The 13,777-nt window shown below is 42.6% G+C and overlaps 1 protein-coding gene across 2 annotated transcripts in view; it reads right to left on the reverse strand.

The window, feature by feature from the left end:
* Positions 1-278: 278 nt before the first annotated feature.
* LOC147880840 (uncharacterized) overlaps positions 279-13,777 on the reverse strand; it is a 59,772-nt gene continuing 46,273 nt past the window's right edge. Inside the window, exon 3 of one of the 2 annotated variants that reach the window (XM_087371328.1) lies at positions 279-1,358. In XM_087371328.1, the coding sequence (XP_087227454.1) occupies positions 521-1,358 (838 nt within the window). In that variant the 3' untranslated portion in view covers positions 279-520. Of the gene's footprint in view, positions 1,362-13,777 lie in introns of both variants that reach the window. The other variant, XM_087371327.1, reaches the window with a different exon arrangement.

Here is a 13,777-nt window from a genome sequence, read left to right on the forward strand (position 1 = left end):
CACAAGAGGGTGGGTTTTAGAATAAATAAATACATAAATAAATAACAAAACTAAACCTAACAGGTACCTGAGAGTAAATGACCTCCAAAAATAGAACCCACCTAGAACTAGAAAGAAAATCGGCTTTGAAGCTCCCCACTTTTGATTTTGATTCCCCGTTCAAGGATTCTCAACATACCCAAATGTTGACAGTTCATTACAAAGAAGCCTTGTGGGAAGGTATGCATATTTATATTTATACATGTAGCAGCTGGATGCATTCACCAACCCAAATATATACATGTAGCAGCTGGATTCATTCACCAACCCAAATATATGCCTATATATGTATAGGACCTAAGGGCATGGCATGTTTGCATCTTTTTCTTAATACTTAAGACCACTACAAACAAATGAACCTTCAACTTCAGAAGGTTCATCTACATCCATAAACTTTTTGGTGAAGAGAGACAGAATCAACTGAACTAAATTATTGAGGCAAGGCCCATCGGACTGAAGTTCCATCAATTGGCGAATTAAATCAGTCTAAAGCTGCCTTATAACGATGAATAATGGGTTTGGAAAGCCCTTCAAACAAAGGTCTTGAACTAGCTTGACTTAAGTTCGTTTGACTGGCAAATTTTGCGTTAATCATTGTGCCATGGTTAGAACCTCCTGAATTAACCAGAAACATTGGTTGCTCTTGCAAGTTGGAGGTACTGGATGACTTTCCTACCCTTGATGTTGAGACTTCTTTACCTTTTCCACCAGCCAAGGTCCCGTCAAAAACATTAGGTATTCCAGTGGTCCTACCACCAGAACTCTCTGTTCCAGAAGGAAATCCAGAGCTTGGCAGCATTCTATCCAGGATGCCCATGTCCTGCTTGTTCTCAATCTCATAAGAACAATTTATCCCACTCATTGCTTCACCCTTGGGCCTTCTTCTAACTGACCTCTCATTGGCCTTGTCATTATCTCCCACACCTATTTTCCGTACTACCTCTGCCCTTAAGGTGTACCCATTACCCAACCTAGAAATCTCTTTGGTTTTTCTAGAAGCCAGTTTTGAGTTCTGGCTTCCATTCTCCAACACATTGCACTCATCTTCAAGAGTAACAACGGATTTTGTTATGGGAGAGTAAGGTTCATCTTCAGAGTGATCCTCACTGTCTGATCTGAAAGCTGTCATTTCCATCCCTTCGATACCTGCAACTGTTTGTTGTGCTGGTGAGGACAGCCCATAATAACCCCTCAGAAGGTTCATTGCTGATGACAATGGCCTTTTGTCCCTGTGTCTGCTTTCTAGATTCTCTGTTGAACTCATCTGGAAATTCAGACTCTGAATCTTCTGTTTTTGAGACAGAGAAGACCCCAATGTCCTGCTGACATAAAAAACCATTGTGGTGTCACCTTACAATGAAATGAAAACAGAAGCTTGTCAGAGTTAAGACAGTTTCTGTACATAAAAATAAACAAACTTCCACTTTGAACATGAAAGAACTTTGAAACTGAATCATTTACTTTGCAAGACTCCCCCACAGGCAACTTTACTAGTGTCTCATTGATATAAAATCAGAATAATCAAATCACCCCTCAAGCTAGCAGAGTTAGCAGAATACATAGGCTAGACAAGAGATCTCTCCACCAAAACACACACATGTATCCATGCCACACCTACCCAACTCTCATCTTGGTTTACAATGGAAGAATGTGCATCAAATATACACAGCCTGTACCTGGGCAATTTGCATTGGAAGAAGTCTACTTCTACCACAATTATATTCTTCGTCTCTCCCCTCATATATATAGGTTCATAAGACTAGAATATATCCAATCTTACAAATTAAATTTTTTATAAAACAAGCAAAAGAACAAAGAAAAGAAGGGAGCTTGTAAGTGATTTCAAACAAAATCATGAATGAGAAAAATCAAAAATAAAAATCACTTAGTAAGCAAAGTCATGCTTACATTCTCATCAGTAACCAAGCATAAGCTGACATCCGTCTTTTGAAAGAAATGAAGTCCACTATGGTCTCTCATAAAAACATAACAGATGCATCATCGTGATATGCCTAATCCATATGCTCAAACTCTGAGGATGGTGTGGATTTGTGATAGAGGCCAATATCGTTGCTGAGAAATTCCAAATGTCTCTTTCCCCCCCCCTCCCCCCCCCCTACCCCCCCCCCCCCCCCCCCCCTCTCTCTCTCTCTCTCTCTCTCTCTCCCAAGAAAGTTTTTAATACGGTCCCAAGTCAGAAGCTATGGAACATAATGGCAGTTTTAAAATATAAGAGAAGCAACTTTAAGATTATATGGAAACGTTTCAAACTCGCTGACAAAATGAATGGTAAATGGCTCAGAAGAGGAATAAAAAGAAACGTTTGCTAGTAACATCAAGATGAAACAAGGCTGCCCACTATCTCCAGTTTGGAACACTCATAGATAATATTGGATAAGCTTGAAAACTGGATGAGGAGACAAGGACGAGAAGGTGTCCAAATGACTGGATATGTCTTGCTCTACTATTGCATACAGATGTTGGAGTTGATTGCAAATGATAAGTCTGATCTCCAAATACTCTTAAATGCACTCAAATGAATTCAGCAAGTTTTCAAAGATGGAGGTGAGTCTAAAAGCACAATTTTTTCAGAGATGAAGCTAAAAGTATTTATCATGGCAATCAGACCGAAAGATGGGAATCTACACTTTGACCGAAGATGGATAGCATATAAACAGAGAACTACAAATGGAATGTTTGTGTACTAATAATATTGCTTGTTGCCATTGTGGACAAGCCCCTGAATGCTTGCCTACATGCCTCGCTATGATTTATTACTGCATTCCGAAGGACTACAATGGTATCACTCGATGTGCCATACATCTTGGCAATCATTGCCATCCTTATGAGGGCACCAGTATGAAAAATGTAGAAACGATGGAGGCAATGGTGGTTTCACATGCAAAGTTGAACCTCTTTACGACCACAAGCAGTTGGAGACGACAGCTGCAGAGATGTGATTTTGGATATGCTGATGGGTGATAAGCAAGGGGAAGGCCAGAAGATTAAAGATCCAGCAAGAGAGCAGCTCGTCATGATTCTAGGCCATTAAGAAAGAGGACTGACAACCACGTGATATTTCCCTTGCTCACAGAATCTGAACATGAAATGATTGTGAAAAGGGAGGCCACAACATGTTGCAAACAAAAATTGGCTACCTCACTCGAAACACTTGAGACCTGTGTCAGGAGCTTTGCATGATCCACCCACCCTGGTTTGCCCTAGAGCCCCTTTATGTTCCCCCTTCTCTCTTCATCGAAAAGGTCCTAGCAACCACAGATCGCTGCCACCTCAACACACTGTAGCCTCATGGGCTAACTTCACTAACCTTCGGTGAGGGTGACCTTTGCCCAAGGCTACTTGCTTCCTAGAGGTCCTTTCCTAAAGTACCCACTCACTAACCACACGGACCTAGCCTAGTTCTAGGGCATAATAATAACATTAAGGACATCATCACAATAGCAACCACATTCTAAACAAAGGTTCTATTCACCCGTTCCCATTGTTTAATCGAGAATCCATAAGAAACTCGATTCCTTTGAGCAAAACCTACAAACAATCAAAACCATCATAGAGTGAGCTAGCAAACTCTCCTTCCAACCATAGGCTCGATACTTTGAGCCACCCCAACTTTCTGTGTATGATAAGTGGGAGTATTTGTCACGTCCTTCGGCCCAATTGGTTCCTTCCTTGATTAGGTGGTATGGCCAACCCTTCTAGGCACTCTTGGGCCATTTCTGGCTAGAGTGCTCTACCATTACATTTTTTATAGCTCTAGTGAAGTGAATTGCTAAGGGCATCACATTTTATCAAATAAAATACGTGCTACGTGTTAGGAAATGGAGTCAATTTGAGTGACTTTTAGTGTGTTCTAGAGTAGTACTATACTGCTTTATATCCTAGAGTGCCATGTGTCACTATGGGACTTATCCCATATACATTTGACACTTAGAGTGTGTGCCTATCCTATAAAGGCATTGTACTTTCTTATGTCAAATCAATCAAGCCTCAAGCCTTTCTTGTTCATGTAAGTACTTAGCTTGGTTGTACATTTCTTTACACTTAGAGTGTGTGTGCCTATCCTATAAAGGCATTGTACTTTCTCATGTCAAATCAATCAAGCCTCAAGCCTTTCTTGATCATGTAAGTACTTTGCTTGGTTGTACATTCTAGCATTATTTCATTTCCATTATGTTTGCCTAATCTTGCTTTTCTACTTTTCTTTCCATTCCATGTCTTGCATCTTCACAAGGCTATTATTGGCCAAGTAAAGACATTTTGCACCCTCCTAAAAAGGCATGACCTAATTTGTTCACACACAATGTGCACAAAACGCAGTCAATGTGCCAAACAAACACTGCATAATCTTGGGGAGGTTGCCCCTAGGAGGACCTATCCATAAGTCATGCAACCTTATAGATTGTGTTGGATCTTTTCGTCAATTCTAGAGTATAGGTGCACACCCCAAAGCCCAATACTCATCTTGGATGCACATATTCGTGTGGACATCTTATCAACCTCTCGAGCACTTGAAGATCATGCGAGCAAAAATGTGATTTGAATGACACTTGATCATTTCCAAGATGAGCCCCAGGTCCTAGATCAAGAGATTGAAGCTGCCAATCCGAATTGGGCTGCCCACCCTAAGTGATTGGGGTTGGGCTTCGTGAACCAACTCCTTATAATTTGTGTTGCATCTTTCCATCAAACTTAGGCACACACCCAAAGGCCAATACTCATCTCTCATGCACCTCATAAGCGACCTCTCGAGTTTGGGTGCTTGAAGAGTCATGTAGGCAAGAGGTGTCATGTGGATGGCACCTGATCATCAAATGAGATGACCGCAAGGCCTAGCTACAGAAATTGATCCCACCAAACTAGGCCAACCATGCTTAGGTGGTTGGAGTGGGGCTTATTGATAGCTGGGTGGACAATGTTCTCAACCCCACAACACTTGTATCTGAGGTGGTAATCAAATTTTATAAAACAATCATATGTCATGTTCATGATAGTACTCGATTTCCTCCCTTCATGGATCCTAGCCTTACAAACGCATTGCTTGATATATGTCCCAAATATACACAAGGAAGCATCAAGGCCTTATTGATGAAGAGATGATTGTACTAATGCCTTATTGATGAAGAGATGAACAAATATAATAAGGGTTGTATAGTAGCTTCTCCTAAGCTATAAGAGTCGTCTCAAGTTTGATCATCATATTTTACATACACCTCCTCATTGCTTGCAACAATGAAACGTGGCTCTCCCAACTTGTAAAAGGTAACTTGCAAAGCTCACTTTGAAACATTTTGAAGAGTATTGTTCATTTGGTGCATGTGAGGAACTAGAGTTCCACACAAAGATCACAAGTAGGCTTAGCAAATGATAATGTGAGAAGTTATTCTTGCCCTGGGAAAAAAGTATGCTACTTTTAAAGTTCCAAGATTTGTAGGGCCATATGCAAGTACAATCATTATCAATTCATAAATTCAAGCATCAAGCCTCAAGTTTCAGCTTTCAACTCTCAAGGCTTCAAATAATGGTCACACCTTGTCCATTACGATTTCTTCATTGTCCAAGGACATCACAAAGATTGGTTTAAACAAGGCATCTACTCGTCATGCTGCAAAGGAGAAACTGCATGCTCGCTTGTACCATCTAGTTAGACGAGTGACCAAAACTCGAGCTTGTGTGAGCACACGATGCAAGGTAGAGATAGAGAGATAGGGAACATGGCACGACTCTTATTCAACCCCCGTAGACTAGTCAAGGCAATTGGTACAAGAGGTGGATACCAAGGTGGTAACCGTACTTAGGTATGGTACATATGGCATGAGTACAAGTATGTTGTGCGGCATGGGAAATTTTTAAAGGTATGTTAGGTACACCAACTTTGTAAACTATTAATTTTTTCCCAAAAAAAGGGGGAGAAAGAAAGAAAGTTTATTAAAGTCTTCGGAAGACCGATGGGTCAATGAGACTGTGAGAAACCTGGTACAAACGAGCTGTGGTAGTGGAGCTACTAAACGAGCATCCACACCAATGCAAAATGCAAAAATGCACAATGGTAGTACGAAGTCCTAAGTACAACATAGTCATGTCAATGGTCGACTATATATCAATCTCAGCATCATCATCAACAACATCATCATCATCAATAGTAGGACATCAGGGTGGATGAGACAATGGCATGAAATCGGCAATACAGTGCTGTTGACCACTCAAAGGTGCAGTCTTGTTGGCACGTCTCCTGGTCGTAGCCCGTCGGTCGGGCTTCGACTCTAAACAGGGAGGGGAGGTCCCCAAGTGTGATCTGTGTGTCAACCCTCTGTTTAGAGTCGAAGCCTGTCGGTCGGGCTCCGACTCTAAACAGGGAGGGGAGGTCCCCAAGTGTGATCTGTGTGTGAACCCTCTGTCTGAGTTGTTGGGTCACACGTTCCAGGTCACGGTCATGTTGAGGCCTCATCTCGTGGGGGTCCATGTGATCTGGCTTAAAGAACTCCGTGATAGAGCTCTGAGAGGGATCAGCCAAGGAAAAAGTCTGCACCTGTCTCCGTGCTCAGAGTATCCTCTCGCGGTGTCTGAGAGAAGCGGGAGAGAGCAGAGGGAGAGGAAGAGGGGAAGGCTAAGGCACGAGATGAAGAGGTTGGAGCAGAGGTAAAACACAGGCAGTAGTAGCAGCAGGTTCGATGCAAAGATAGGTACAATTTCACTCTTGATATGGCCCATCAGATATAGAGATACAAGGCCATGCCCCCGACAAACACAGATATAAGACATCTTTGCATCTCATCGAAGAGCCACCATGGCACCTCGATATGTATTTTGAGCACTAGTTTTGAGTGAGTTTTTGAGATTATTAGCATAACACTCAGCAAGGGCTCAACCCACAGTGGCCTGCATGAGTTACTTTTTTATTGTACTTTGTCTCATAGGCCCACGAGGCCTCTTGAAGAAATTAATACATCTTTCTTTCTTTCTCTCACTCTGAGCATTTTGTTCTTGTGCTATCAGCCTCTAGCTCTAGACTGTCCCCTCTCTACTCATCTACTCGCAGTTCTTCTCCTTCCCATTCTCCTCCTCTTCTTGTTCCCCTACCAATGGCTGAAGGGAGTGCATGACGAACCCTGCAGCCAGCATGGCTCCACTTGATGAGTCTAGAGAGGAGGAGAGAGAAGAGATGGAATTTGGTGAAGACAACCTAGTAACCAAAGAACACCACGATTAGTTGAAGACAGATGTTGAAACACATCTGATTTTATTAAAGGACATAGTTCACAGCCCAAGAAGTGCGCCTCAAGACTCAAACCCAAACGATTGATGTGTTGCAAGCCACAATTACTTGAAAGTAGGAGTTGCAGGGAGTATACCCGTAGCACCATCTTCTTTCATAGGTGAGAAGAAAGAGCTTACGCCTGTGTGCATTGATACATGGTTGAACCAATGGTAGGCACACTCTCCTCATTCTCTGATGCACTCAAAATTCAAATTGCTCAGGGGATGTAGAAGGAAAAAGCATTTACTTGGCTGCGTGAGTTGGAAAAAAAAACCAAAACCCTAGGCTGAATTTGAACAAGTGTTTAAAGAGAATTCCTTCAACCTTAGAGAGTTTGACCTAATCTCTAAGCTCACCACACTAATGGCAAGCTTGTCATTTGATACCTACTTACAAGAGGTGTCTCGACATTTGATGCCTACATTGTGCAGGCAAGGTAGGCTGAGTTGATGCAAGATTTTGACATGGAAATTAGGGGTCGAAACAGTAGCTTTAACAGAGCAGTTGAAGTTGGCGCAGCTCACGCTGAATAATTCTGAAGACTTGACTAAGCTGCTTTAAGTCGCATGAGTAAGGTAAACTCTTTGAGTTTTAGCGAGATTGGAACTGACCTTTACGATTCCCTAGGAAGGAAAGAAAGATATTTTATTAAAGTGTTCGAAAGACCAAAGGATATATAAGACTAAAAGAACTAGATATGATGAGAAAACCCTGAAGGGTGGGACCAATAATTGGGCAGGCATCCACACCCAAGATAAATATTAATATCTACAAACCCATGGAGAAGAAAATATGCAACGTGATGTCACTCTAACGATCCTTTATATGCTACTTGAGGGACGAGATCCACTGGCCAGTTGAGAATGGATAGGAGGGTCTCAATTTGATAGAAGCTCCGGAGCAGTGCGGTGTGGCTGGGAAATAAGATATGTAAAGAGTGTTGTTGTCCATCGACCTGTGTGGTCCTCTGTGGTCACCTCGCAACAGCCTTCCATCGGACTAGTGCTGCTGGTCACCCCAGTCGACCGTGTCCCTGGAGTAGCAAACATGGAGGGAAGATCCTCGAGCCTCATGCGTGTGTCAACGCATTGACAGATCTGTGGTGTCTCTCTCTCTGGCTCTTGGCTATGTCATCTACTTGAGGATTGTTGGTCCATTCATTTAACTAAAGAAAAACAATAATCCCCCTTTCGCTGAATACTCTAAGTAAGCCTCCCGGTCTTATCTCTGTATCCTAAGCAACTAGTATCCTAAGCAACTAATCTATGTGTCATACATCCTCATGGAGGAGAATTGCAACCCATCTCTCATCCATATGGACTAGGACCGACGGTCATTTTGGCCAGTATTGGCAACAGGTCTAGATAGGGAAGTCCAACAAAAAGACAAAGACTCACGCTATTCAGGTGGCAATTGGTCAGTTCTACAATGGTTTGCTATTTCAAAATGGAATGGTGTATGTTTCTAATGATGCTGCAATTAGGAGGAAGATCTTATATGACTATCAAGGTGCTCCAATTGTGAACCTATGACTTAGTAAAAAGAAAATTTTATTGGCCTAAGATGAAGGCTGAGTTTATTGACTATGTGGTAAAATGCCAACATTGCCAAGTGAACAAGACGGACCGCCTAAATGTTAGAGGGTTGTCGCATCCTCTAGATATCCTTGGACGTAAATGGGAGAAAGAAAGAAAGAAAGTTTATTAAAGTCTTCGGAAGACCGATGGGTCTATGAGACTATGAAAAACCTGGTACAAACGAGCTGTGGTGGTGGAGCATCCACACCAATGCAAAATGCAAAATGATAGTACTAAGTTTCGGAACTAGATCTGCCAACGGTACCTTAAAGACGGGTTCTAGTGGTATGGGACAACAGAGCTTTAGGCACGGGCTTGTGGGAGTTTGATCTCTAGCCCACGTGCTCGGTGGTGGATGGGAGCTGAGTCACATGTTAATTATCTAATCGTCTCGTTGATTGCTGTATGTAGGATTAGATCCTAGTAGGGTCTCTACATGCATGTTGACAATGGTCGGAGTAGTGTAGCTTCATCAATTCGGTGGATCCCATATCGTCCGTCACACTTGATGACAACTCCACATATTCAGAGGAAATTATTTTATCACTAAGACAGTTGGAATCAAGGAATTATCTGATGTACTTATTCAAGAATCGCGGAGAGAATACATAAATTTGGAGAAATCTTAGAAAACATGAAATGAATTGCACACACTTTGAAATACAAAGGAATTGTAGGTTTCGTAGGAAACCTTAAAATGCTAGAAACCTTAAAACGCTAGAAAATATTAAGTCCCACGATAACACGTGACATGTATAGTGCCAAATTTAATTAAGACTCCTTCGTTGAGCTAGAATCAAATTCCCGAATGGAACTCCATAAATCCTTTAGGACCCTATATACCGGTTACGCATGTCATAACCTCGCATAGACTCAATCTGAGGACATTATCTAATCCATGATTTGCATAGCCTAGTAATCTGGCGCCTTAATGCAAAATGGTTGTAAGAGTCTCACTGATTCTTAGATATTGCATCATCAACCCCCTTCAAAGCAACAAGTTAGCTTGTAAACCAAGGGATACCTGATAGGAGTACTTTCTCCTTCGGTAAGCCTTTGTAAATATGTTATAGGATTGTGCTTAGTAGAGCAACAGATCATCTGGACTAGCTGATTTTCCACCTTTTCACAGATGATGTGATTTCTGACATCAATGTGCTTCGTTTGCAAATGAGCCACAAGATTCTTGGCTAAAGCAATGGATGGCTAATTATCACAACCAATAGGAATTACACCCACCTGTGCTATGCCAAGATCACAGCCTCAATGGAAGAAACAGGTTTCATGTTTCGCTTCTTGCTTTACCCATGAAACACTGCTGAAGCTGAGAGAGAACATGTCATCTCCTGTAGGAGATAAAGTTTTGCCTGTAACAGTCTTTGTTTTTGTGATCTACCCAATCACCATCACAAAACCTTTGTAGCTGTATTGAGGATTCTTTTTGCTGCCTGGCAATGGCTAGACTTACAATGTGCACAACTCACTGCATACAAAATATCAAGCATTGTGGTCATAATAAAAAAACAAATCTGCCCACTAATTGCCTGTACGCAGTGGCATCCACATGTAGTCCATGGGGAGTGGAAACTGGTTTGTTGTCCTGTATGTGGAAGTTTCCCAACAAGCACTTACCATACTTTATACAACTGACAAAATGCCAATGGTTTGTTGGCATACTTCTATGCCCAAAAATAATGCAGCCAACTTCACATAATGCTGCCTTGAGTTGATCTATGAGACTTTGATCATTACCTGTAGAAAGATCATCCACATAATTTGCATCTCATTTGGGCTCTCTTATGTCAAATGCCTGAAAAAGGAATCTATCTTATGTCTCTTATGTCAAATGCCTAAAAGAAGAAATCTAGCTTGGTGTACAATCACCTGGGTGCCTCCATAAAGTGAATTGAGAAGCTTGCAAACTTTTAGCTCTTGTTCCTTCTGAACAAACCCAAGTTGCTGCTCCATGTAGAAAAACTCATCTAAGCCTGCACTCATTTGATGCCAGAAGGACCATGAGAAGTGTGGAGACCATTGTTCTTACAATGGTGGACTTTGCAACTGGTGCAATTTTTTTTTGTAAAATCTGCCCCCTCTTCTTGGGAGTACTCTTTGGCGACTACTCTTGCCTTACACTTGTCAATGGATCCATTTGCTTGAACTTTCTTTTGGGTAACCCCACTTGTTGGAGAAGTCACCTTCCCATCTGTGAGCCCCCATATGAGGAGAGTGTGGCAGAGCTGGACTTAGGGTTGATGTGGCTGCCACATGGGAAGCACATAAGCTGCCAGGTGGGCAGCATACAAGCTCACTACAGCATGGATATGTGGCTGCCACATGGGCAGCAGAAAGGCTTCCATGTGGGCAGCACACAAGTGGAGGACCTGGCAGTGTTAAGGCTGTCAAGGAGGCCAAGGACTATACCAAAGGGCCATGCGGCACACTAGGAGCCTGCAACAACAGTGCGAAGCCTAGGGCAGGTGTTAAAAAGCAGAAGCAGGTCCAGGATGACCTGGGACAGATGGCATGACTATATGAACAGATGGCCACATGTTTGGAGTAGGATAGGGTCCTGCATAGGCCAGGTCGGCCAGGAGGGGACAGATGCAGGACAGCAAAGGGGCTGCAATGGGCAGACCCCTAGTCCTTACATAGGGCCCAAACAGTCTGGTTGGCTGACCAACCAGGTCGGCCAGCCAACAGACCCAGTTGAGTCCCCACAGACCCAAGGAAAGGGCTGGTGGGTCGGTTTACTAGGTCGGTCCATTAGGGCTGTGACCAGTTGGGGCTTCTCCCAAGAAAATAAAGAATAATCTTTATTAGAATTGACTTTGGTCAAAGAATGGTTAAGTTAATTAACCAAGAATAAGTTTTATTGTTTTACTTTTGCCTTGCATTAGTAAAAAGTGAACTGTGGGGACGCCCACAAGGGACTAGAAATAGTCCAAGAACTAGAATGCATGCATTAGACTAACCTTTAACGGGTTAAAGTGTTGAATGTTGTTTGTGGCAATGTGTAGGACCAAGGAAAGTGCAAAGAAGCCCCAGAATTAGAATAAAAGTGCAAAAAGCATCCAGAAAGTGGGCGCTTATATGGAGGAGGGCCCCAGCTAGGCAGACAAGCAGGAAAAGCAGCGCAATTCTCAAGAAAAGCCCTAAAAGCAGCAGAAAAAGCTAGAAAGCTTGGTTTTTGTATAAAAATAGCTTTTAGGAAGAACAAAAGCATAAAATAGCTTTTAAAAAGCACTAAAGCTAGAAATAGCTTTCTGGAAGCAAGTTTAGCTTTTTGCTAGGCCAAGTTTATTAAAAAAGAGCCAAAGAGCTCAAGATCATTCAGTTTTGTACTCAGTTCATGCTCTTGTGAAGAGCCAGTTGTACAAAGACTATTTTCTATTGCAATAAAGACCTTTGGGGGAGCCAGCCCTTCGTTCTGGCCCCTAGTGCTGTGTTCTTGCTTCTCTCCCTCATCTCCTAGCTACTCGACTTGTCGGCAATCACGTTTCAACAAGCTCTTCAAAGTTCCCACGCTTTGTTCAAGTTCCGGTTACAAATTCTAGTGTAGGACCAAATTGTGATTTCTTCTACAAAGCCTATCTTGGATTGCGTGCCAGGTTCTTGAGCCCGAGAGTGTTTCCTTTGCTGTGATTATGTGTCAGTGTTCTCCCTTTGCTGAGATTTTGGTTTCTACACGTGGATTGAAGCCCGTAAGCACTTGCAAGCCGTGCCCATGAGCCCAGGAGGAATTTGCGATTGGTTTGACAGCTGTTCTTTGGTTTAGTTACGGTTTTAGTGGTATCAGAACCAAGGTTGGTTGCTCTCTTTGGTGACCACGATCCAAGAAGCTTGCAGAGATTCGCAGGCCGTTGCTGTATCTACATATTTCTGGTGCTGATTCCCTGGACAATTGGTTGCACCATACAACTAAAAGCCACTCCCACACTTACTTCATCATGCATCGGGCCGGCTCCCGTCTTCACCTGTACGCATTTACTACCTCAAAGAGGAGTGGAGCTCTGCAATTAGTTGTGTCAAAACAAGAAGTCATGGTTTCGGAGCAAGGGAGTTCAGCTTCCAAGAGGCTTGGTTCAGCTTTCAAGAAGCAATCTAAGGGACCTGAGGACGATCTTAGTGAAGGATTCATGAAAGAAAAGATCAAGGAGTTCCAGATTCTTAAGGAGAAACCTCAATTTCAGCAATTATTCCAGGAGATGATGTCCTATCCAGCCACGAAAAGAGAAGGAAGACGAAGAACTTTCCCATACTTCTCCATCGAAAGAGTCTTCTAAGCATTCTCCTTTCTCTAGGGAGAATTCACGGAGTCCTGCATCACGCTAGAAGCGTCAAACTTCAAGAAAACGAGGGAGGAGTCTGAAGCCACATGGGAGACGAAGTTGAAAACATGGAAGGAGAACTCCTAGTCCAAGCCCATCTTCTTCTAGTTCTTCATCTTCTTCTTCCTCTTCCTCATCTTCTTCTAAATCCCAAGGACACTCTTGTCATAAGCGTAGAAGAAGATCCAGATCTCGAAGTAAGGATTTCAAGGAAGGAGGTAAGTCTATCAAGTTCAGTACTTTTAATGCAAAATATGGAGCCACTGAGAAAGCTTTGCAGTTCATCCGCCAGTTTGACATAGCCTTCAGAACAGGGCACTATCGCGAGCTATCGCGAGAAGTCCAAGTTAAAGATTGTGAGTCTTCATCTGACAAATAGTACCAGTGCTTGGTGGGGATCTCTTCTTGTTGCGAAAGAATCTCCAAAGACTTGGAAAGAATTTAAGAAGCAGTTCTATGAACAGTTCTTCCCTGAGAATTTCTATGACAACGTTCATGCAGCATGGAAAAGTGTGTGCATGGCAGCCACTGATACCATTGACACATATAATCAA

The sequence above is a fragment of the Dipteris shenzhenensis genome, chromosome 32 (assembly GCF_047967505.1).
Source record: "Dipteris shenzhenensis isolate YYH24624 ecotype China chromosome 32, Dip_SZ_1.0, whole genome shotgun sequence".
In the NCBI taxonomy this organism is placed as follows: Eukaryota; Viridiplantae; Streptophyta; class Polypodiopsida; order Gleicheniales; family Dipteridaceae; genus Dipteris; species Dipteris shenzhenensis.